The sequence below is a fragment of the Bombina bombina genome, chromosome 2, assembly GCF_027579735.1.
Source record: "Bombina bombina isolate aBomBom1 chromosome 2, aBomBom1.pri, whole genome shotgun sequence".
In the NCBI taxonomy this organism is placed as follows: Eukaryota; Metazoa; Chordata; class Amphibia; order Anura; family Bombinatoridae; genus Bombina; species Bombina bombina.
Window position 1 is genome coordinate 1,441,726,017 of NC_069500.1, and position 25,972 is coordinate 1,441,751,988.

The 25,972-nt window shown below is 44.8% G+C and overlaps 1 protein-coding gene across 3 annotated transcripts in view; it reads right to left on the minus strand.

The window, feature by feature from the left end:
• Positions 1 to 1,779: 1,779 nt before the first annotated feature.
• Positions 1,780 to 25,972, minus strand: part of RTKN (rhotekin) — a 356,615-nt gene continuing 332,422 nt past the window's right edge. For 2 of the 3 annotated variants that reach the window (XM_053704398.1, XM_053704397.1), the window contains exon 13: positions 1,780 to 2,677. In XM_053704398.1, the coding sequence (XP_053560373.1) occupies positions 2,247 to 2,677 (431 nt within the window). In that variant the 3' untranslated portion in view covers positions 1,780 to 2,246. Of the gene's footprint in view, positions 2,678 to 2,699; positions 3,452 to 25,972 lie in introns of those variants that run through there. The other variant, XM_053704399.1, reaches the window with a different exon arrangement.

The window sequence follows — 25,972 nt, forward strand, 5'->3', positions numbered from 1 at the left end:
GACATATTGCAGTTAGTAGAATAAAACTATACACCTGACCCCTAATGAACTTCCGGGTCAATTCAAGCAATTTTGGCGCCATTTTTATGAGTTAAACATATAAATTGCCCATCTTTACTCACTATATGCCAGTCTTGAAAAAGGCCCTATTGGTGGGCCGAAACGCGTTGACCTATATGGTGAGTTTCATTTCAATATATTTCAGTTAATCTAAAAAGTTACTGCTCTATGTTGTACTATTTTTTTCTTCACAGGTTTGGAGTTTTTTCTTCTTTTTTGCTTATAACCTAAGCACCATCAAGAATTTTACCAACACTGACAAGTTTTTTGGTTTTTCACATTTTTTGATTTGTACATCTAATCACCACACTATTTTCTCAGTTTTAGACAATTTTGGACATTATTTCACACTATAATATATTTTTGAATTTTTTGAGTTTTGATTTTTCAAAAAATTTTTTTTTTTTTTTTGGACACAATTTGCACTAAATATTTTTTTCATCAATATTGTACACATTCACTTTCATCTTTTTCACCGTTGGAATTATAAACAATAATTGGAATAGTTGGATCACTGGATTTCTTTTGGACTTTTGAACTAATGGATTTGGGAACATTTAAGCTTTTATAAGTTATTTATAAGTTTTTATACACAGGAATATCATTAATATTTTATATCATTTTAGACCCTGGAGCGGTCCAATATTGTTGTTTTAATACTGATTATATTGGTCATATTGCTTATATTTGTTTTTATTTTCATACTGCTATTACTATCTGTCAATTGATTTTAAACCATTGTTTTTTGCTTCTGTTTTTATTATTGTATCATGGATCCATGTTATTAAATGTATTTGTATATTAAATGTATGTAAACACAATTTTATACACTCAGTTTTACTCAGAGATTAAATTGACATATCTTATGCTATTTATTCTTCTTCAAGTATTTATCCACGACCCTTCTCACATCTGACCTTGCCTTTCAGTTAGGCGCTCCTTACATATAAACTGTTCTGTTAGATTTTTATTGGGTAACTAGGGACCCAACTGTAAGGGAGCTTTAGGTCACAACGCAAGTTAGCGCAGCCGGGATATCCTATCTTCCTCAGTTTATGATCTGACTGTACTGCCAGAGACTAAAGCTGAGCTCAGTTTATCATCTGACTGTACTGCCAGAGACTAAAGCTGAGCTCAGTTTATGACCGGTACTATCATTACATTTTCCCAGCTGATTTCTAGAACTGGCCTTAGTTTGTAGTCTGGACTTCCCTTCTTTGTTTCCACACATGGCCTCAGCTTCTGATATGGACTTAATTTGCTCTCAACCTCCTAGTTCAGCTTGTAACATGGTCTTTCTGCTTGTTACCCCCTAGACTGGATTTTACTTGCTGGTGTCCATTCTCCACCTCAGTTTTTAACCTGAACATTTTTCTTAGCTTAGCATATGACCTGTAGTCTTGTTAGCCACAGGTCACCATCTCAGCTTATGACAAACACTTTCCTTGCTGATCCCCAAAATTGAAGTCAACTTGTGTACCTTGGTGGTACCATGACTTCAGTTTATACCATGGGCTTTGTATGCTGGATTCCACCCCTGACCTCACTGCCTGCTCTGGACTTTCAACATGGTCTCCATCTCCAACCTAATTTTGTGATCTGGACATTCCTTGCTGGTCCATACCATTGTGTTTAACTTGGGACCAGTACTTTTCTTTAACCTCAGAAGCTGATCCCTTGCCATGACCTTAGCATCCCAAAAAATGAGTGACTGCGAAGCAGTTTTCACCAATAAATGTTTATTGGTATTTAATAGATTTTCATTAGTAGATATTTGGTGAAGCTGTTTCTGCTTCTCTCCATACAGTTTTAACTTATTCACAACCACAATCCAACAATAAAGCATTGCACGTTATTACACACCCCATTTTTAAGGGCAGTTAATAAAAGGGCACACAGTCAAAGGTAAACTATTAATTAATGTGTCAAAGAGCCAGCAGAGGGGGGAGGAAGCGTAAAAGGGCATTGTGTCCACTGAGTGGGATATGACAATGACATAACATACTGATTAGGAGAAAACAATCTGTTAAATATCTTTGTTAGAGCAGAAGCTCCATTGCCCCCTTTAAGCCTCTGTGATCCAACCTATGGGCAATGTAACATTAACTTTTTATGGCTTTTGTGAAGACCTCTTCTTGACAGTCCAACTCTTTCTGGCAGCAGAATGTAGTTTTAGTTCCCCTCTTTTACACTGTGCTCTGCAACCAGTTGCGGGGATCAAGCTTAGTTTTCAGATCTCTTGTGCTTTTGCGATTCTGAAATCTGAGATCTGATTCTGGGGTGCTGCTTTCACTGCTGCTGGAGCCTCTACCTTCTGCACTGGTGCGTTCTTGCCTAGGGGTCCCGGAGGGCTCACAGGGATGGGGCTGTTCCGCTACTCTTAGTGCTCGGTTTTTTAGAGAAGTTAGCTTTGCATCCAGAGAGAGAGTGCGAGGCCGATGTCTGACCGGGCGGGCAGGGGGACTATCACAGTCTGAGGACGAAGAAGCTGAGGGGAGGCCGGCAGGAGGGCTCTGGAAGAAGGAGGTCCAGGGTGGTGGGTCCAATCCTCTTTTCAGCTCAAACTCCTTCATGCGTTGGGACAGGAGATCTGGGACTGGACCCAGGCCTTCAATAGCTATAAAAGAGACATATTTAGATCACATAACTATAATAATATACTGACACTACTCATGGGTGTTCTATTATATGCAAGTAAAATCTGCTTACTGATGGTCATGCAGATAGCAACCAGAAGATTATTTATTCTGCCTATATTTATTTCTGAAGTGTATACTCTTTACAGCCTTGTGCCGGGTATCACCTCTACTGGGTGTCTTTTCCATGAACCAACCAGCCTTTCTGTAAAGAAGTGCTTCTGCAAATTACCTCTGCACTTGCTTCCCTCCAGTGTGAGACCATTACCCTAGTTCTGGTGTTGCTGTTTTTGAGGCTTTAGTCTCAGTGGGGCATAATCACTAGACATAACTATATATAGCTCTCTTGGAAGGTATACATACATGATAGGGTGTCTGTGTGTCTTATGTACATGAGTGAATCCTTGTGCATAATAGAAATAAGAACAGATCCCTGCATGTTACACTGATAATGCTGCATGTTACACTGATAATGCTGCATGTTACACTGATAATGCTGCAAGTTACACTGATAATGCTGCATGTTACACTGATAATGCTGCATATTACAGAGGTCTAAGCTGTTTCTGCCTATTATGTACACATGAGAGGGGACACATTTCCATGAGACCCCATGTGCATCCATGTGAGAAGGATCTTGCATTGTACACACCTGTCGCTGTAATAAGAAGATAGCAGAGCTCGGATTTCAGCTGAAACTGCATTATCCTGTAGCAACAAACCCTCAGCACAGGGAGCAGGGGGAGCGGAGAGCGCTGGGGTAGATCACAATGTGTAAAGAGAAGCGGCAGCACACAGGGATAGCACCAGTACCAAGGGTAGAAGCCAGTAAACAAAGGTAGTGAAGAGGACCACATGCAGGGAGACAGAAAGCACCATACACAGATAGCACAAGAGGCAGTACACAACATGTGTGATAGAAGGAAGAGTATGTTAGGATTGAAGGAGAGGAGACATTGTGCAAACATGAAGAAAGAAGATGAAGCATTAAAATGGCACATGAGAGAAGTCAGCAGCATTCAGGGAGAGGGGCAGAGAGATAGAGAGACAGGGGGAAGCACACAGGGATTAGGCAGAGGAGACAGCATAGAGGGATAGAGAGGGAGGAGGCAGCATGCAGAGATGGGAAGAGAGGAGACAGCACACAGAGATGGGGAGAGAGGAGACAGCAAACAGAGATGGGGAGAGAGGAGGCAGCACGCAGAGATGGGGAGAGAGGAGGCAGCACACAGAGATGGGGAGAGAAGAGGTAGCACGCAGAGATGGGGAGAGAGGAGGCAGCACGCAGAGATGGGAAGAGAGGAGACAGCACGCAGAGATGGGGAGAGAGGAGACAGCACGCAGAGATGGGGAGAGAGGAGGCAACACGCAGAGATGGGGAGAGAGGAGGCAACACGCAGAGATGGGGAGAGAGGAGACAGCACGTAGAGATGGGGAGAGAGGAGGCAGCACGCAGAGATGGGGAGAGAGGAGGCAACACGCAGAGATGGGGAGAGAGGAGGCAACACGCAGAGATGGGGAGAGAGGAGACAGCACGCAGAGATGGGGAGAGAGGAGACAGCACGCAGAGATGGGGAGAGAGGAGGCAGCACACAGAGATGGGGAGAGAGGAGACAGCACGCAGAGATGGGGAGAGAAGAGGTAGCCCGCAGAGATGGGGAGAGAGGAGGCAGCACGCAGAGATGGGGAGAGAGGAGGCAGCACGCAGAGATGGGGAGAGAGGAGGCAGCACGCAGAGATGGGGAGAGAGGAGGCAGCACACAGAGATGGGGAGAGAGGAGGCAGCACGCAGAGATGGGGAGAGAAGAGGTAGCCCGCAGAGATGGGGAGAGAGGAGGCAGCATGCAGAGATGGGGAGAGAGAAGGCAGCACACAGAGATGGGGAGAGAGAAGGCAGCACGCAGAGATGGGGAGAGAGGAGGCAGCACGCAGAGATGGGGAGAGAGGAGGCAGCACGCAGAGATGGGGAGAGAGGAGGCAGCACGCAGAGATGGGGAGAGAGGAGGCAGCACGCAGAGATGGGGAGAGAGGAGGCAGCACGCAGAGATGGGGAGAGAGGAGGCAGCACGCAGAGATGGGGAGAGAGAAGGCAGCACGCAGAGATGGGGAGAGAGGAGGCAGCACGCAGAGATGGGGAGAGAGGAGGCAGCATGCAGAGATGGGGAGAGAGGAGGCAGCACGCAGAGATGGGGAGAGAGGAGGCAGCACGCAGAGATGGGGAGAGAGGAGGCAGCACGCAGAGATGGGGAGAGAGGAGGCAGCACACAGAGATGGGGAGAGAGGAGGCAGCACACAGAGATGGGGAGAGAGGAGGCAGCACACAGAGATGGGGAGAGAGGATGTAGCACACAGATATGGGGAGAGAGGAGGCAGCACACAGATATGGGGAGAGAAGAGGCAGCACACAGAGATGGGGAGAGAGGAGGCAGCACACAGAGATGGGGAGAGAGGAGACAGCACACAGATATGGGAATAGAGGAGGCAGCACACAGAGATGGGAATAGAGGAGGCAGCACACAGAGATGGGAATAGAGGAGGCAGCACACAGAGATGGGGAGAGAGGAGGCAGCACATAGAGATGGGGAGAGAGGAGGCAGCACGCAGAGATGGGAAGAGAGGAGACAGCACGCAGAGATGGGGAGAGAGAAGGCAGCACGCAGAGATGGGGAGAGAGGAGGCAGCACGCAGAGATGGGGAGAGAGGAGACAGCACACAGAGATGGGAATAGAGGAGGCAGCACACAGAGATGGGGAGAGAGGAGACAGCATGCAGAGATGGGGAGAGAGGAGACAGCACACAGAGATGGGAATAGAGGAGGCAGCACACAGAGATGGGGAGAGAGGAGACAGCACGCAGAGATGGGGAGAGAGGAGGCAGCACGCAGAGATGGGGAGAGAGAAGGCAGCACGCAGAGATGGGGAGAGAGGAGGCAGCACGCAGAGATGGGGAGAGAGGAGACAGCACACAGAGATGGGGAGAGAGGAGACAGCACACAGAGATGGGGAGAGAGGAGACAGCACACAGAGATGGGGAGAGAGGAGGCAGCACGCAGAGATGGGGAGAGAGGAGGCAGCACGCAGAGATGGGGAGAGGAGACAGCACACAGAGATGGGGAGAGAGGAGGTAGCACGCAGAGATGGGGAGAGAGGAGGTAGCACGCAGAGATGGGGAGAGAGGAGACAGCACGCAGAGATGGGGAGAGAGGAGACAGCACGCAGAGATGGGGAGAGAGGAGGCAGCACGCAGAGATGGGGAGAGAGGAGGCAGCACACAGAGATGGGGAGAGAGGAGACAGCACACAGAGATGGGGAGAGAGGAGACAGCACACAGAGATGGGGAGAGAGGAGACAGCACGCAGAGATGGGGAGAGAGGAGGTAGCACACAGAGATGGGGAGAGAGGAGGTAGCACACAGAGATGGGGAGAGAGGAGACAGCACGCAGAGATGGGGAGAGAGGAGACAGCACACAGAGATGGGGAGAGAGGAGGTAGCACGCAGAGATAGGGAGAGAGGAGACAGCACGCAGAGATGGGGAGAGAGGAGACAGCACGCAGAGATGGGGAGAGAGGAGGCAGCACGCAGAGATGGGAAGAGAGGAGACAGCACGCAGAGATGGGGAGAGAGGAGGCAGCACACAGAGATGGGGAGAGAGGAGACAGCACGCAGAGATGGGGAGAGAGAAGGCAGCACACAGAGATGGGGAGAGAGAAGGCAGCACGCAGAGATGGGGAGAGAGGAGGTAGCCCGCAGAGATGGGGAGAGAGGAGGCAGCACGCAGAGATGGGGAGAGAGAAGGAAGCACACAGAGATGGGGAGAGAGAAGGCAGCACGCAGAGATGGGGAGAGAGGAGACAGCACACAGAGATGGGGAGAGAAGAGGCAGCACGCAGAGATGGGGAGAGAGGAGGCAGCACGCAGAGATGGGGAGAGAGAAGGCAGCACGCAGAGATGGGGAGAGAGAAGGCAGCACGCAGAGATGGGGAGAGAGGAGGCAGCACGCAGAGATGGGGAGAGAGGAGACAGCACGCAGAGATGGGGAGAGAGGAGACAGCACGCAGAGATGGGGAGAGAGGAGGCAGCACGCAGAGATGGGAAGAGAGGAGGCAGCACACAGAGATGGGGAGAGAGGAGACAGCACGCAGAGATGGGGAGAGAGAAGGCAGCACGCAGAGATGGGGAGAGAGAAGGCAGCACGCAGAGATGGGGAGAGAGGAGGCAGCACGCAGAGATGGGGAGAGAAGAGGTAGCCCGCAGAGATGGGGAGAGAGGAGGCAGCACGCAGAGATGGGGAGAGAGAAGGCAGCACGCAGAGATGGGGAGAGAGAAGGCAGCACGCAGAGATGGGGAGAGAGGAGGCAGCACGCAGAGATGGGGAGAGAGGAGGCAGCACGCAGAGATGGGGAGAGAGGAGGCAGCACACAGAGATGGGGAGAGAGGATGTAGCACACAGATATGGGGAGAGAGGAGGCAGCACACAGATATGGGGAGAGAAGAGGCAGCACACAGAGATGGGGAGAGAAGAGGCAGCACACAGATATGGGAATAGAGGAGGCAGCACGCAGAGATGGGGAGAGAGGAGGTAGCACGCAGAGATGGGGAGAGAAAAGGCAGCACACAGATATGGGGAGAGAAGAGGCAGCACACAGATATGGGAATAGAGGAGGCAGCACACAGAGATGGGAATAGAGGAGGCAGCACACAGAGATGGGGAGAGAGAAGGCAGCACGCAGAGATGGGGAGAGAAGAGGCAGCACACAGAGATGGGGAGAGAGGAGGCAGCACACAGAGATGGGGAGAGAGGAGACAGCACACAGATATGGGAATAGAGGAGGCATCACACAGAGATGGGAATAGAGGAGGCAGCACACAGAGATGGGAATAGAGGAGGCAGCACACAGAGATGGGGAGAGAGGAGGCAGCACATAGAGATGGGGAGAGAGGAGGCAGCACGCAGAGATGGGGAGAGAGGAGGCCGCACACAGAGATGGGGAGAGAGGAGGCCACACACAGAGATGGGGAGAGAGGAGGCAGCACACAGAGATGGGGAGAGAGGAGGCAGCACGCAGAGATGGGGAGAGAGGAGGCCGCACACAGAGATGGGGAGAGAGGAGGCCGCACACAGAGATGGGGAGAGAGGAGGCAGCACACAGAGATGGGAAGAGAGGAGGCAGCACACAGAGATGGGGAGAGAGGAGGTAGCACACAGAGATGGTGAGAGAGGAGACAGCACGCAGAGATGGGGAGAGAGGAGACAGCAAACAAAGATGGGGAGGGAGGAGGCAGCACACAGAGATAGGGAGAGAGGAGGCAGCACACAGAGATGGGAAGAGAGGAGGCAGCACCCAGAGATGGGGAGAGAGGAGGCAGCACACAGAGATGGAGAGAGAGGAGGCAGCACGCAGAGATGGGGAGAGAGGAGACAGCACGCAGAGATGGGGAGAGAGGAGGCAGCACGCAGAGATGGGGAGAGAGGAGGCAACACGCAGAGATGGGGAGAGAGGAGGCAGCACACAGAGATGGAGAGAGAGGAGGCAGCACGCAGAGATGGGGAGAGAGGAGACAGCATGCAGAGATGGGGAGAGAGGAGGCAGCACACAGAGATGGGGAGAGAGGAGGCAACACGCAGAGATGGGGAGAGAGGTGGCAGCACACAGAGATGGGGAGAGAGGAGGCAGCAAACAAAGATGGGGAGAGAGGAGGCAGCACACAGAGATGGGGAGAGAGGAGGTAGCACGCAGAGATGGGGAGAGAGGAGGTAGCATGCAGAGATGGGGAGAGAGGAGGTAGCACGCAGAGATGGGGAGAGAGGAGGCAGCACGCAGAGATGGGGAGAGAAGAGGCAGCACACAGAGATGGGGAGAGAGGAGGCAGCACACAGTGATGGGGAGAGAGGAGACAGCACACAGAGATGGGGAGAGAGGAGGCCGCACACAGAGATGGGGAGAGAGGAGGCAGCACGCAGAGATGGGGAGAGAAGAGGCAGCACACAGAGATGGGGAGAGAGGAGGCAGCACACAGAGATGGGGAGAGAGGAGGCCGCACACAGAGATGGGGAGAGAGGAGGCAGCACACAGAGATGGGGAGAGAGGAGGCAGCACACAGAGATGGGGAGAGAGGAGGCAGCACGCAGAGATGGGGAGAGAGGAGGCAGCATGCAGAGATGGGGAGAGAGGAGGTAGCACGCAGAGATGGGGAGAGAGGAGGTAGCATACAGAGAGGGCAGAGAAAAGCAGCATACATAGATAGGTAAAGAGGAGACAACATGTAGGCATGCAAAGAGATTGAAATAAGATACGCCAGTGTTAAAAGAAAGGGTGAGAGGAGATGGCCCCCAGAGGGGAAGCAGTGTAAATATAGAGGTGGAGCAGAATAAGGAGTTGGGGAGAGATGGAGCATCATGCCAGGGGGACATGAATTTAACCAGTAAATAAAAAGGGACAGGCAAGGGGAAGAACAAGAGGACAGACCCCAAGCAAGGAGAGAGAGACAGAATTAGACAAGATTAAGAAAGGTTAAAGTAAGACAGCTCCTTCTGCTCTTCAGTATGACTGAGAGCAACTAGACTGACTACTCCTCTGTTACAAATATTCTACTGCATGTGGGATCATATAGGTCCTGCGCATGTGACATCATATGCATCCTGCACATGTGACATCATAAAGATCCTGCACATGTGAGATCATATACATCCTGCACATGTGACATCATAAAGATCCTGCACATGTGACATCATATACGTCCTGCACATGTGAAATCATATATATCGTGCACATGTGACATCATATACGTCCTGCACATGTGAAATCATATACGTCCTGTGCATGTGACATCATACACGTCCTGCGCATGTGACATCATATACGTCCTGCGCATGTGACATCATATACGTCCCGAGCATGTGACATCATATATGTCCCACGCATGTGACATCATATACGTCCCGTGCATGTGAAATCATATACTTCCCGCGGATGTGACATCATATACATCCCATGCATGTGACACCATATATGTCCTATGCATGTGACACCATATATGTCCTATGCATGTGACAATAGATCTGCACACTAAGGAGCCCTCATTTGCTTCCATTAGATTTGCTGTGTGAGATCTTTGTATCCAATCATATGCATTAACACAATATAATGGGAATCATTGTTTTCTAATTTAGCTCAGTTTGCATAAACGTGAAAAACACTGAGAAACAGATTTTTCATGGGGTTCTGCAATTGTACACAAAGATATATGCAAATATGCAGCTCATTTATAATACCTTTGTGTAAATGTGAGCGACAGCTTGTTAAGCATCATGGTGGGGTCTGACCAAAAAGAGTTATCTCATGGAGGAGGGTTCAAGGTTCAGTGGTCTAAAATACGCTATTGTCAGATTACTAATGTCTCGTGGGCTAGTACGTATGGAGCAGATTACTAATGTCTCATGGGCTAGTACGCTATGGAGCAGATTACTAATGTCTCGTGGGCTAGTACGTATGGAGCAGATTACTAATGTCTCATGGGCTAGTACGCTATGGAGCAGATTACTAATGTCTCATTGGTAAGTACGCTATGGAGCAGATTACTAATGTCTCGTGGGCTAGAACGCTATGGAGCAGATTACTAATGTCTCGTGGGCTAGTACGTATGGAGCAGATTACTAATGTCTCGTGGGCTAGTACGCTATGGAGCAGATTACTAATGTCTCGTGGGCTAGTACGCTATGGAGCAGATTACTAATGTCTCCTGGGCTAGTACGCTATGGAGCAGATAACTAATGTCTCATGGGTAAGTATGCTATGGAGCAGATTACTAATGTCTCATGGGTAAGTATGCTATGGAGCAGATAACTAATGTCTCATGGGCTAGTACGCTATGGAGCAGATTACTAATGTCTCGTGGGCTAGTACGCTACGGAGTAGATTACTAACGTCTCATGGGCTAGTAGGCTATTGTCAGATTACTAATGTCTCCTGGGCTAGTACGCTATGGAGCAGATTACTAATGTCTCCTGGGTAAGTACGCTATGGAGCAGATTACTAATGTCTCATGGGTAAGTACGCTATGGAGCAGATTACTAATGTCTCGTGGGCTAGTACGCTATGGAGCAGATTACTAATGTCTCGTGGGCTAGTACGCTATGGAGCAGATTACTAATGTCTCCTGGGCTAGTACGTATGGAGCAGATTACTAATGTCTCGTGGGCTAGTACGCTATGGAGCAGATTACTAATGTCTCGTGGGCTAGTACGCTATGGAGCAGATTACTAATGTCTCGTGGGCTAGTACGCTATGGAGCAGATTACTAATGTCTCATGGGCTAGTACGTATGGAGCAGATTACTAATGTCTCGTGGGCTAGTACGCTATGGAGCAGATTACTAATGTCTCCTGGGCTAGTACGTATGGAGCAGATTACTAATGTCTCCTGGGCTAGTACGCTATGGAGCAGATTACTAATGTCTCATGGGCTAGTACACTATGGAGCAGATTACTAATGTCTCGTGGGCTAGTACGCTATGGAGCAGATTACTAATGTCTTGTGGGCTAGTACGCTATGGAGCAGATTACTAATGTCTCGTGGGCTAGTACGCTATGGAGCAGATTACTAATGTCTCGTGGGCTAGTACGCTATGGAGCAGATTACTAATGTCTTGTGGGCTAGTACGCTATTGTCAGATTACTAATGTCTCGTGGGCTAGTACGCTATGGAGCAGATTACTAATGTCTCGTGGGCTAGTACGCTATGGAGCAGATTACTAATGTCTCCTGGGCTAGTACGTATGGAGCAGATTACTAATGTCTCGTGGGCTAGTACGCTATGGAGCAGATTACTAATGTCTCGTGGGCTAGTACGCTATTGTCAGATTACTAATGTCTCGTGGGCTAGTACGCTATGGAGCAGATTACTAATGTCTCCTGGGCTAGTACGCTATGGAGCAGATTACTAATGTCTCATGGGCTAGTACGTATGGAGCAGATTACTAATGTCTCGTGGGCTAGTACGCTATGGAGCAGATTACTAATGTCTCCTGGGCTAGTACGTATGGAGCAGATTACTAATGTCTCCTGGGCTAGTACGCTATGGAGCAGATTACTAATGTCTCATGGGCTAGTACACTATGGAGCAGATTACTAATGTCTCGTGGGCTAGTACGCTATGGAGCAGATTACTAATGTCTTGTGGGCTAGTACGCTATGGAGCAGATTACTAATGTCTCGTGGGCTAGTACGCTATGGAGCAGATTACTAATGTCTCGTGGGCTAGTACGCTATGGAGCAGATTACTAATGTCTCGTGGGCTAGTACGCTATGGAGCAGATTACTAATGTCTCGTGGGCTAGTACGCTATGGAGCAGATTACTAATGTCTCGTGGGCTAGTACGCTATGGAGCAGATTACTAATGTCTCGTGGGCTAGTACGCTATGGAGCAGATTACTAATGTCTTGTGGGCTAGTACGCTATTGTCAGATTACTAATGTCTCGTGGGCTAGTACGCTATGGAGCAGATTACTAATGTCTCGTGGGCTAGTACGCTATGGAGCAGATTACTAATGTCTCGTGGGCTAGTACGCTATGGAGCAGATTACTAATGTCTCGTGGGCTAGTACGCTATGGAGCAGATTACTAATGTCTTGTGGGCTAGTACGCTATTGTCAGATTACTAATGTCTCGTGGGCTAGTACGCTATGGAGCAGATTACTAATGTCTCGTGGGCTAGTACGCTATGGAGCAGATTACTAATGTCTTGTGGGCTAGTACGCTATGGAGCAGATTACTAATGTCTCGTGGGCTAGTACGCTATGGAGCAGATTACTAATGTCTTGTGGGCTAGTACGCTATGGAGCAGATTACTAATGTCTCCTGGGCTAGTACGCTATGGAGCAGATTACTAATGTCTTGTGGGCTAGTACGCTATTGTCAGATTACTAATGTCTCGTGGGCTAGTACGCTATGGAGCAGATTACTAATGTCTCGTGGGCTAGTACGCTATGGAGCAGATTACTAATGTCTCGTGGGCTAGTACGCTATGGAGCAGATTACTAATGTCTTGTGGGCTAGTACACTATGGAACAGATTACTAATGTCTCCTGGGCTAGTACGCTATGGAGCAGATTACTAATGTCTCGTGGGCTAGTACGCTATGGAGCAGATTACTAATGTCTCCTGGGCTAGTACGCTATGGAGCAGATTACTAATGTCTCGTGGGCTAGTACGCTATGGAGCAGATTACTAATGTCTTGTGGGCTAGTACGCTATGGAGCAGATTACTAATGTCTCGTGGGCTAGTACGCTATGGAGCAGATTACTAATGTCTCGTGGGCTAGTACGTATGGAGCAGATTACTAATGTCTCATGGGTTAGTACGCTATGGAGCAGATTACTAATGTCTCCTGGGCTAGTACGCTATGGAGCAGATTACTAATGTCTCGTGGGCTAGTACGCTATGGAGCAGATTACTAATGTCTCATGGGCTAGTACGCTATGGAGCAGATTACTAATGTCTCATGGGCTAGTACGCTATGGAGCAGATTACTAATGTCTCCTGGGCTAGTACACTATGGAGCAGATTACTAATGTCTCCTGGGCTAGTACGCTATGGAGCAGATTACTAATGTCTTGTGTGCTAGTACGCTATGGAGCAGATTACTAATGTCTCATGGGCTAGAATGCTACGCAGCAGATAACTAATGTCTCCTGGGCTAGTACGCTATGGAGCAGATTACTAATGTCTCGTGGGCTAGTACGCTATGGAGCAGATTACTAATGTCTCGTGGGCTAGTACGCTATGGAGCAGATTACTAATGTCTCCTGGGCTAGTACGCTATGGAGCAGATAACTAATGTCTCATGGGTAAGTATGCTATGGAGCAGATTACTAATGTCTCATGGGTAAGTATGCTATGGAGCAGATAACTAATGTCTCATGGGCTAGTACACTATGGAGCAGATTACTAATGTCTCATGGGCTAGTACGTATGGAGCAGATTACTAATGTCTCGTGGGCTAGTACGCTACGGAGTAGATTACTAACGTCTCATGGGCTAGTAGGCTATTGTCAGATTACTAATGTCTCCTGGGCTAGTACGCTATGGAGCAGATTACTAATGTCTCCTGGGTAAGTACGCTATGGAGCAGATTACTAATGTCTCATGGGTAAGTACGCTATGGAGCAGATTACTAATGTCTCGTGGGCTAGTACGCTATGGAGCAGATTACTAATGTCTCGTGGGCTAGTACGCTATGGAGCAGATTACTAATGTCTCCTGGGCTAGTACGTATGGAGCAGATTACTAATGTCTCGTGGGCTAGTACGCTATGGAGCAGATTACTAATGTCTCGTGGGCTAGTACGCTATGGAGCAGATTACTAATGTCTCGTGGGCTAGTACGCTATGGAGCAAATTACTAATGTCTCCTGGGCTAGTACGCTATGGAGCAGATTACTAATGTCTCCTGGGCTAGTACGTATGGAGCAGATTACTAATGTCTCATGGGCTAGTACGCTATGGAGCAGATTACTAATGTCTCCTGGGCTAGTACGTATGGAGCAGATTACTAATGTCTCGTGGGCTAGTACGCTATGGAGCAGATTACTAATGTCTCGTGGGCTAGTACGCTATGGAGCAGATTACTAATGTCTCGTGGGCTAGTACGCTATGGAGCAGATTACTAATGTCTCCTGGGCTAGTACGCTATGGAGCAGATTACTAATGTCTCCTGGGCTAGTACGTATGGAGCAGATTACTAATGTCTCCTGGGCTAGTACGTATGGAGCAGATTACTAATGTCTCATGGGCTAGTACGCTATGGAGCAGATTACTAATGTCTCATGGGCTAGTACGCTATGGAGCAGATTACTAATGTCTCCTGGGCTAGTACGTATGGAGCAGATTACTAATGTCTCCTGGGCTAGTACGTATGGAGCAGATTACTAATGTCTCATGGGCTAGTACGCTATGGAGCAGATTACTAATGTCTCATGGGCTAGTACACTATGGAGCAGATTACTAATGTCTCATGGGCTAGTACACTATGGAGCAGATTACTAATGTCTCGTGGGCTAGTACGCTATGGAGCAGATTACTAATGTCTCGTGGGCTAGTACGCTATGGAGCAGATTACTAATGTCTCCTGGGCTAGTACGCTATGGAGCAGATTACTAATGTCTTGTGGGCTAGTACGCTATGGAACAGATTACTAATGTCTCGTGGGCTAGTACGCTATGGAGCAGATTACTAATGTCTCGTGGGCTAGTACGCTATGGAGCAGATTACTAATGTCTCGTGGGCTAGTACGCTATGGAGCAGATTACTAATGTCTCATGGGCTAGTACGCTATGGAGCAGATTACTAATGTCTCATGGGCTAGTACACTATGGAGCAGATTACTAATGTCTCATGGGCTAGTACACTATGGAGCAGATTACTAATGTCTGATGGGCTAGTACGCTATGGAGCAGATACTAATGTCTCGTGGGCTAGTACGCTATGGAGCAGATTACTAATGTCTCATGGGCTAGTACGCTATGGAGCAGATTACTAATGTCTCATGGGCTAGTACGCTATGGAGCAGATTACTAATGTCTCATGGGCTAGTACACTATGGAGCAGATTACTAATGTCTCATGGGCTAGTACACTATGGAGCAGATTACTAATGTCTCGTGGGCTAGTACGCTATGGAGCAGATTACTAATGTCTCGTGGGCTAGTACGCTATGGAGCAGATTACTAATGTCTCATGGGCTAGTACGCTATGGAGCAGATTACTAATGTCTCATGGGTAAGTACGCTATGGAGCAGATTACTAATGTCTCATGGGTAAGTACGCTATGGAGCAGATTACTAATGTCTCATGGGCTAGTACGCTACGCAGCAGATTACTAATGTCTCGTGGGCTAGTATGCTACGGAGCAGATTATTAATGTCTCATGGGCTAGTACGCTACGCAGCAGATTACTTATGTCTCATGGGTAAGTACACTATGGAGCAGATTACTAATGTCTCATTGGTAAGTACGCTATGGAGCAGATTACTAATGTCTCATGGGTAAGTACACTATGGAGCAGATTACTAATGTCTCATGGGCTAGTACGCTACGCAGCAGATTACTAATGTCTCGTGGGCTAGTATGCTACGGAGCAGATTATTAATGTCTCATGGGCTAGTACGCTACGCAGCAGATTACTAATGTCTCGTGGGCTAGTCTGCTACGGAGCAGATTATTAATGTCTCATGGGCTAGTACGCTACGCAGCAGATTACTAATGTCTCATGGGTAAGTACACTATGGAGCAGATTACTAATGTCTCATGGGCTAGTACGCTACGCAGCAGATTACTAATGTCTCGTGGGCTAGTCTGCTACGGAGCAGATTACTAATGTCTCATGGGTAAGTACACTATGGAGCAGATTACTAATGTCTCATGGGCTAGTACGCTACGCAGCAGATTACTAATGTCTCATGGGTAAGTACGCTATGGAGCAGATTACTAATGTCTCCTGCGCTATAATGCTATGGAGCCGATTACTAATGTCTCATTGGTAAGTACGCTATGGAGCAGATTACTAATGTCTCATGGGTAAGTACACTATGGAGCAGATTACTAATGTCTCATGGGCTAGTACGCTACGCAGCAGATTACTAATGTCTCGTGGGCTAGTATGCTACGGAGCAGATTATTAATGTCTCATGGGCTAGTACGCTACGCAGCAGATTACTAATGTCTCGTGGGCTAGTCTGCTACGGAGCAGATTATTAATGTCTCATGGGCTAGTACGCTACGCAGCAGATTACTAATGTCTCATGGGTAAGTACACTATGGTCCCCCTGGTAGGCCCATCATATCAGGGATTGACTCTATCTCCTCCAATCTTTCAAGATATGTAGATGGCTATCTGCAAAAATATGTAACAAACTTAGGTTCCTATTTGAGGGACTCTACCCAAGTACTTAACATCTTAAATACTTTCCAATGGGAAGATGATATGTATTTAGCCACCTGTGATGTAACGTCACTGTACACAGTGATAGACCACAAAAAAGGTATGGAGGCAATCAACCACTATCTAACAAAAGACACAGATATGCCAGAAATACATAAGGAATTCATTTTGAGTAGCATTAAATTCATTCTAGAAAACAATTATTTCTCTTTTAATAACAAGTTTTATCTCCAAATAGAAGGAACTGCCATGGGTACAAGGTTTGCACCTAGCTACGCCAATCTTTTTATGGGTCTATGGGAAGAAAATTTCTTTGGACCCGGCGGCTATGGTGCAAACCTTGTACTCTACAAAAGGTACATTGATGACCTTATAATAATTTGGAAAGGGCAAGAAACCGATCTAATCCAAATGTTTGAAAAAATGAATCAAAATAATCTAGGTTTGCATTTTACACATAACCAAAGCAAAGAGACAATCACTTTCCTGGATTTGGAAATTATGGCACTGGGCAACAAGTTAGAGACAAAAACATATTTCAAACAAGTTGATTGTAACAATTATCTGCATGCCAAAAGTTGTCACCTGGATGCCTGGAAAGACAACATACCATTAGGACAGTGTCTAAGAGTCCGAAAAAACTGCTCTAGGTTGGCAGATTTTGAAGACCAGGCAGGAACACTAATTGAAAGATTTAACTCAAGAGGCTATAACACAATGCATACCAAAAAAGCATTAGAAAGGGCAAAAAATACTAATAGAGAATCATTGCTAATACACAAAAAAAAAACAAATACAGACGAAAATATAATAAAAATTCCTTTCATAACTGATTACCACGTTGATCATAATGTGGTGAAAAAAATTATAAAAAAACACTGGCATCTCATTAAGGAAGATAACATTTTGGGAGAAAAAGTAACAGACAACCCCAGTTTTGTTTTCAAAAAAGCAAGTAATTTAAAATCAGTCCTTGCACCCAGTGAACTAAAAAAACCCAAAAATAATAAATTAGTACAAAAAGATCTTCATGGACAGAAGCTAACAGGTTTCTTTCCATGTCACACATGTAAGTCATGTAAGCACAGCAATAAATCCAATATGATTCAGATAGGTCCAAATAGCACCATACTAATTAAAGAACTCATAAGATGCTCACATAAAGGAATTATTTATGTCTTAAAATGCACCTGCAACCTTTTTTATTTCGGAGAAACTAAGAGAACTCTGAGAGATAGAATCAGGGAACATCTTAATAATATAGAGAATGGAATAGAGGACACACATCTGTATAAACATTTCAAAACCATGCATAAGGGCAATACAAAAGATCTATCTTATTGGGGTATATACAAAGTAGAAAAACACTGGAGAGGTGGGGACATACAGAAAAAACTGCTTCTAAAAGAGGCAGAGTATATCTTTAAATTTGACACGCTATTCCCCAAAGGTCTAAATTCAGAACTGGACATCTCACCATTTCTTCTCGATTAGGGAATATATATATATATTTTTATGCATGACAAACATAATTAATCTAATTTCCCCATAACCTGTACCCTTTAGGCATTCAGATTCAATTTAAAGACATTTGGTCTATTTTAACTATATTTCTTTTATCGGTCTTATAGAAAAATGGTTTATGGCTCTTTCAGGATCTTAAATATGTTTGGTATATATGATTAGCTGATCCATGATCAACAATAGAATGGAGCAATGTATTAGGAGCAAGTGCAAAGAAATTATACCACCTTAACTATGGGATTACCATGAACCAATGGGATTCAGGATACACCTATTAAAGAGAGGAGTCTAACAGTCCAAATCATTCTTGATAAAGCTCCTGGAGGGAGTGAAACGCGTAGAAGATAAAGACTGTTTTCTTGACTCCACTATCCTATCAGCTGTTTGAACCAACCCGGGTTGACTGCCAACAAAGGACACTAAGGAGAAATTTCATCGGAACCTGCGTGCTAACAGCACTAAGTGCAGGTGAACTTACTCACAACGGATACTTTTTTGCTGATCGGTGCCTAAATAAGCACAGGTATCAGATACAAGAAGAATTGTGAATACACAATATCGGACGTAAAAAGGCATTTCGGATACTTACAACTGTCTAAGCAGTGATTGGCAGACGCAAGACAAGCCCCCGCACATCGGGTGTGACGTCAGACGCCAACAACACGAGGACACTGTCAGAAGAACTGAGCCGCAGGACGCACAGGATTCCCTGCTGCTATTCAAGCTTACTATAAGGTACCATCTGCATTAAAGATTGCGAACTGTAATCCTAAACTACTAGCAGTATAATATTACTGGACATTTCTCTTGGTTCATACGTATGGACATGTCAATTAGTTCGCTGAGAATACAGATATAAGGATTGACCTAATCCGAGCTAGAGCATAACCCTATATAATTTTCCTCCTATGCACAGCTCCTCTTTAAGCTCCATTATAATTTTTTGTGCAATATATAGCCTTTGCAGAAGTTTTATCAAGCCGATATTGGTATTTTTATGTATAACTGTATACAAACTTAATAACTCACGAGAAATCTTGGCTAACTGTTTAATCACACCCCAACAGAATTTTCTTTGTGACTACACTATTAAACAGTAATCTAAATTTCTCATGAAGTACTAATCAGTACCACTTTTTATCATTTTTTATGCTATATTTCATTATTGTTTTTAATTGAATTGTACTAGAGACGTCTCTATATTTTTTCAAATCATATTGTAACCAAATAAATCACTTGTTTTTTTAGATACTGGTCCTATTTTGATTTCATTTTTTTACAAATATTTATCACAGATAATATTAATAATTTCACATAAGTATCTTCAGCTATTAGCGCCCTTACAAGACCTCCCCTTTCTTTCACTAAGTACACTATGGAGCAGATTACTAATGTCTCATGGGCTAGTACGCTACGGAGCAGATTACTAATGTCTCATGGGTAAGTACACTATGGAGCAGATTACTAATGTCTCATGGGCTAGTACGCTACGCAGCAATTACTAATGTCTCATGGGTAAGTACGCTATGGAGCAGATTACTAATGTCTCATGGGTAAGTACACTATGGAGCAGATTACTAATGTCTCATGGGCTAGTACGCTACGCAGCAGATTACTAATGTCGCCTGCGCTAGAATGCTATGGAGCAGATTACTAATGTCTCGTGGGCTAGTATGCTACGCAGCAGATTACTAATGTCTCATGGGCTAGCATGCTACGCAGCAGATTACTAATGTCTCGTGGGCTAGAATGCTACGCAGCAGATTACTAATGTCTCATGGGCTAGTATGCTACGCAGCAGATTACTAATGTCTCGTGGGCTAGTACGCTACGCAGCAGATTACTAATGTCTCATGGGCTAGTACGCTACGCAGCAGATTACTAATGTCTCATGGGCTAGTCTGCTACGCAGCAGATTACTAATGTCTCGTGGGCTAGTCTGCTACGCAGCAGATTACTAATGTCTCATGGGCTAGTACGCTACGCAGCAGATTACTAATGTCTCATGGGCTAGTATGCTATGCAGCAGATTACTAATGTCTCATGGGCTAGTACGCTACGCAGCAGATTACTAATGTCTCATGGGCTAGTATGCTATGCAGCAGATTACTAATGTCTCATGGGCTAGTACGCTACGCAGCAGATTACTAATGTCTCATGGGCTAGTATGCTATGCAGCAGATTACTAATGTCTCGTGGGCTAGTCTGCTACGCAGCAGATTACTAATGTCTCGTGGGCTAGTATGCTACGCGGCAGATTACTAATGTCTCTGTAGCATTATTATGTTTGTGTTGTATGATTATTATGTGTGTAACTGTACTGTGTAATGTATTTGTGATGTGTTTTGTATAATAATGTTATTAGATGGTGTTAATATGAGTGTAACTGTACTGTGTAATGTATTTGTGATATGTTTTGTATAATAATATTATTAGATGGTGTTATTATGTGTGTAACTGTACTGTGTAATGTATTTGTGATATGTTTGTATAATATTATTATTAGATTGTGTTATTATGTGTGTAACTGTACTGTGTAATGTATTTGTGATATGTTTTGTATAATAATATTATTAGTTAGTGTTATTATGTGTGTAACTGTACTGTGTAATGTATTTGTGATATGTTTTGTATAATAATATTATTAGATAGTGTTATTATGTGTGTAACTGTACTGTGTAATGTATTTGTGATATGTTTTGTATAATAATATTATTAGATGGTGCTATTATGTGTGTAACTGTACTGTGTAATGTATTTGTGATATGTTTTGTATAATAATATTATTAGACAGTGTTATTATGTGTGTAACTGTACTGTGTAATGTATTTGTGATATGTTTTGTATAATAATATTATTAGATTGTGTTATTATGTGTTTAACTGTACTGTGTAATGTATATGTGATGTGTTATGTATAATAATATTATTAGACAGTGTTATTATGTGTGTAACTGTACTGTGTAATGTATTTGTGATATGCTTTGTATAATAATATTATTAGATTGTGTTATTATGTGTGTAACTGTACTGTGTAATGTATATGTGATGTGTTATGTATAATAATATTATTAGATAGTGTTATTATGTGTGTAACTGTACTGTGTAATGTATTTGTGATATGTTTTGTATAATAATATTATTAGATAGTGTTATTATTTGTGTAACTGTATTGTGTAATATATTTGTGATGTGCTTTGTATAATAATATTATTAAATGGTGTTATTATATGTGTAAATGTACAGTGTTATGTATATGTGATGTGTTTTGTATATTAATATTATTAGATAGTGTTATTATGTGTGTACCTGTACTTTGTAATGTATATGTGATGTGTTTTGTATAATAATATTATTAGATAGTGTTATTATGTGTGTAACTGTACTGTGTAATGTATATGTGATGTGTTTTGTATAATAATATTATTAGATGGTGTTATTATGTGTGTAACTGTTCTGTGTAATGTATTTGTGATATGTTTTGTATAATAATATTATTAGACAGTGTTATTATGTGTGTAACTGTACTGTGTAATGTATTTGTGATATGTTTTGTATAATAATATTATTAGATGGTGTTATTATGTGTGTAACTGTACTGTGTAATGTATTTGTGATATGTTTTGTATAATAATATTATTAGATGGTGTTATTATGTGTGTAACTGTACTGTGTAATGTATTTGTGATATGTTTTTGTAACGGTACCAACCGGATACCAAGGGTTAACACCAGGGAACAATGTCCTGCATAGGGAATCAGCAATTCACAACCCAGCCAGTTTTCAGGTTTTAAACAGAATGAATTTTATTAAGGCTCATATGCCCAGTATTTATGCAGGTCTGACCCCCCCAGAAGGGGGGTTGAAAGAATGTTGTACATTAGATGGAGGGAACACGCCCTTTTACATGATACAATAGAATACCTTGCTCAAGCTGATAACAATTTAAACACAGACACACACTTGGCTTTCCTTATCATCTAGGGTCTGCTCTCTGAGGTTGATTAAACAATGGACTGTGTATCAATAACATTAATGACAGTGCACCATAGCTGAGGCTAAAGCTGAACACAGTTAACTCTTTCAGTGCTGACAGAAGGGTCTGTCACATCTACATAGCACAATATACAGCCTATAGACAACCTTTCTCACGTTATAGTCCAGAAGTGGCTAGGTTTGCCACAATGCTCCCCCAGAACCAAGCCGGCATACACAGTCTGATCCCAACGGATCGGCTTGGGGATGTCCGGGGCAACAACTTTCGGCTCAAGTAAGCTACGGGGTGTTCTCCGCCATCTGCTCCAACTTGGCTCAGTACTGCCCCCACCCCAAACATGGAAGCGTCTCTTCCCGGAGGGACTGGGCTTGGGTAGTCACAGGGTTAACATCAGCGGGATCTATGGGAGCATAGGCAGAAACAAGGGGGGCCAAGTCATTTCCAAGGAGAACATCAGCAGGTAAGTCCTTCTTGACCCCCACATTCACAAGTCTAGCGCCCACTCCCCAATCCAAATGTACCCTGGCAACAGGTAGGCGGAACACAGTGCCCCCTGCTACCCTCACAGCCACAGTGTCTCCAGTGTGCTGTTTCTCAGGCACCAAGTTCTCTTGAAGCAAGGTCATGGTAGCACCAGTATCCCGTAGACAACTGACCTCCTTCCCATTCACTTTAACCCGTTGCCGGTTATTCCGGTGGGCAGCTTGCACGGGGTCTGCTTCATGTAGGCTGCCCCAGCATTCTGGCGCCTCTACGTAGCGGGCCACAGGCTGAGGATTATGTGGGATTCCGCCAGCGGGTCTTCTCCAGGACTGTGCTTGATTCGCTGCGTTTAGGGGACACTCTGGTCTTTTGTGCCCTAGTTGCTTACATCCAAAGCACCGAATAGGTTGTGAGTAGCCCCGCGAATTGAACCGGGCTCTCTGAGGGTAGTTCGTGGCCGGAGGCCGTGTGGTATAGCGGTGCGCCGGGGGTTGGTAACTGGCAGCTGCTGGGGTGACTGGGGGTCTGTACTCCACTCTAGCAGTGGGCAATCGGTATACTGCTCCCCCTGCCCCTCGTACTGCCACGGATCCGCCAGTGGGTGCTGTATCCGGCACCAAATGGGGAGCTATCAGGGTTAAAGTAGCTCCCGAATCCCGAAGTCCCTGGACCGACATCACCTCATGCAGAATTCCCAGGGGTTCCTCGGCTTGGGTGCTCAACACCTCATGAGCGGCTGGCTCCGTTTGGTAATGGTGAGCAGCCGCCCTTGGGGCCAGGTTCTGTCTGACCTGGTTCCAAGCTTGTCTGCTCCGATTTTGGGTGCACTCACGTGCCATATGTCCCCACTGCTTGCAGGTGTGGCATTGTATATTAGCCCGTCCGTTGTTAGGCTGTAGTCCATGGCGCCTCCTGGCATCAAAATGCTGGTCTGCTAATCTGGCTGCTTCGGTTAAGGTGAGGGGTTTTCGATCTCTCACCCATTCTTGGGCTTCTGGGGACAAGCCGTTAAAGAATTGCTCCAACAGCATCAGTTGTCGCAATTCTTCCATGGTGGTAGCTTGGCTGGCCTGTATCCACCCCTGAGATGCTTGATCCAGCTTGTGGGCCCACTCTGCATGGGAATCTCTTTCTGGCTTGCGCAGGCCTCTAAACTTGCGCCGGTATGCCTCTGAGGTAATGGCATATCTTTCCAAGATCGCTCTCTTCACTTTAGCGTAATCCTTGCTGTCCTCCCTGGGTACAGCGCGATACACTTCCGCTGCCCTACCGGCTAGCTTGCCTGCTAGCACCGGCACCCATACGGACTGCTCCAAATCATGTAACTCGCACAGTCTCTCAAAATCCTGTAAATACCCATCAATCTCATCCTTCTCCTCACAAAACATTTTAAATGCATGGTATGGGATTTTGGGTCTTACTGGGTTGCTGAGTGCGTCCAAAATGGATTCTGCTCGGGAGGATGCATTCCGCGGACTGTGTGCCATCACGTACTCCTGCACATCTGCCAGTACCACGGATAGCATATCCCGTGGTACAGGTTGGGGTAAAAATTCCAGCCTGGTCCTCATTTCCCTCTGGTATAGGGTCTCCTCCATGGCTGCTGGAGGCGTAGCGCTGCGAGCTCTGTCTCCCTCCATCAGCTCAGCAATTAATATAGCCTTGGGTTTGCTGCTGCCTATCTTTCCCCTGGCTTCTAGCAGTTCCTTTTACGTTTGTCTCTTTAGCTTAGAATAATCCATCTCCATTCACTTCGGTCCCTGGTACTCCTTCCATCTTAGTCAGTATTGTAGTAATCCCCCTCTTCCTGAGGTTACTGGCTTGTGTAGTTGCTCTTCTGGGCGATAAGGTTCATTCCGTCGCTTGCCACCAATTGTAACGGTACCAACCGGATACCAAGGGTTAACACCAGGGAACAATGTCCTGCATAGGGAATCAGCAATTCACAACCCAGCCAGTTTTCAGGTTTTAAACAGAATGAATTTTATTAAGGCTCATATGCCCAGTATTTATGCAGGTCTGACCCCCCCAGAAGGGGGGTTGAAAGAATGTTGTACATTAGATGGAGGGAACACGCCCTTTTACATGATACAATAGAATACCTTGCTCAAGCTGATAACAATTTAAACACAGACACACACTTGGCTTTCCTTATCATCTAGGGTCTGCTCTCTGAGGTTGATTAAACAATGGACTGTGTATCAATAACATTAATGACAGTGCACCATAGCTGAGGCTAAAGCTGAACACAGTTAACTCTTTCAGTGCTGACAGAAGGGTCTGTCACATCTACATAGCACAATATACAGCCTATAGACAACCTTTCTCACGTTATAGTCCAGAAGTGGCTAGGTTTGCCACAGTTTTGTATAATAATATTATTAGATGGTGTTATTATGTGTGTAACTGTACTGTGTAATGTATTTGTGATATGTTATGTATAATAATATTATTAGATGGTGTTATTATGTGTGTAACTGTACTGTGTGATGTATTTGTGATGTGTTTGTATAATAATATTATTAGATGGTGTTATTATGTGTGTAACTGTACTGTGTAATGTATTTGTGATGTGTTATGTATAATAATATTATTAGATGGTGTTATTATGTGTGTAACTGTACTGTGTGATGTATTTTGTATAATAATATTATTAGATGGTGTTATTATGTGAGTAACTGTACTGTGTAATGTATTTGTGATGTGTTATGTATAATAATATTATTAGATGGTGTTATTATGTGTGTAACTGTACTGTGTGATGTATTTTGTATAATAATATTATTAGATGGTGTTATTATGTGTGTAACTGTACTGTGTAATGTATTTGTGATGTATTTTGTATAATAATATTATTAGATGCTGTTATTATGTGTGTAACTGTACTGTGTAATGTATTTGTGATATGTTATGTATAATAATATTATTAGATGGTGTTATTATGTGTGTAACTGTACTGTGTAATGTATTTGTTATGTGTTTTGTATAATACTATTATTAGATGGTGTTATTATGTGTGTAACTGTACTGTGTAATGTATTTGTGATGAGTTTTGTATAATAATATTATTAGATGGTGTTATTATGAGTGTAACTGTACTTTGTAATGTATTTGTGATATGTTTTGTATAATAATATTATTAGACAGTGTTATTTTGTGTGTAACTGTACTGTGTAATTTATTTGTGATATGCTTTGTATAATAATATTATTAGATGGTGTTATTATGTGTGTAACTGTACTGTATAACGTATTTGTGATATGTTTTGTATAATAATATTATTAGACAGTGTTATTATGTGTGTAACTGTACTGTATAATGTATTTGTGATATGTT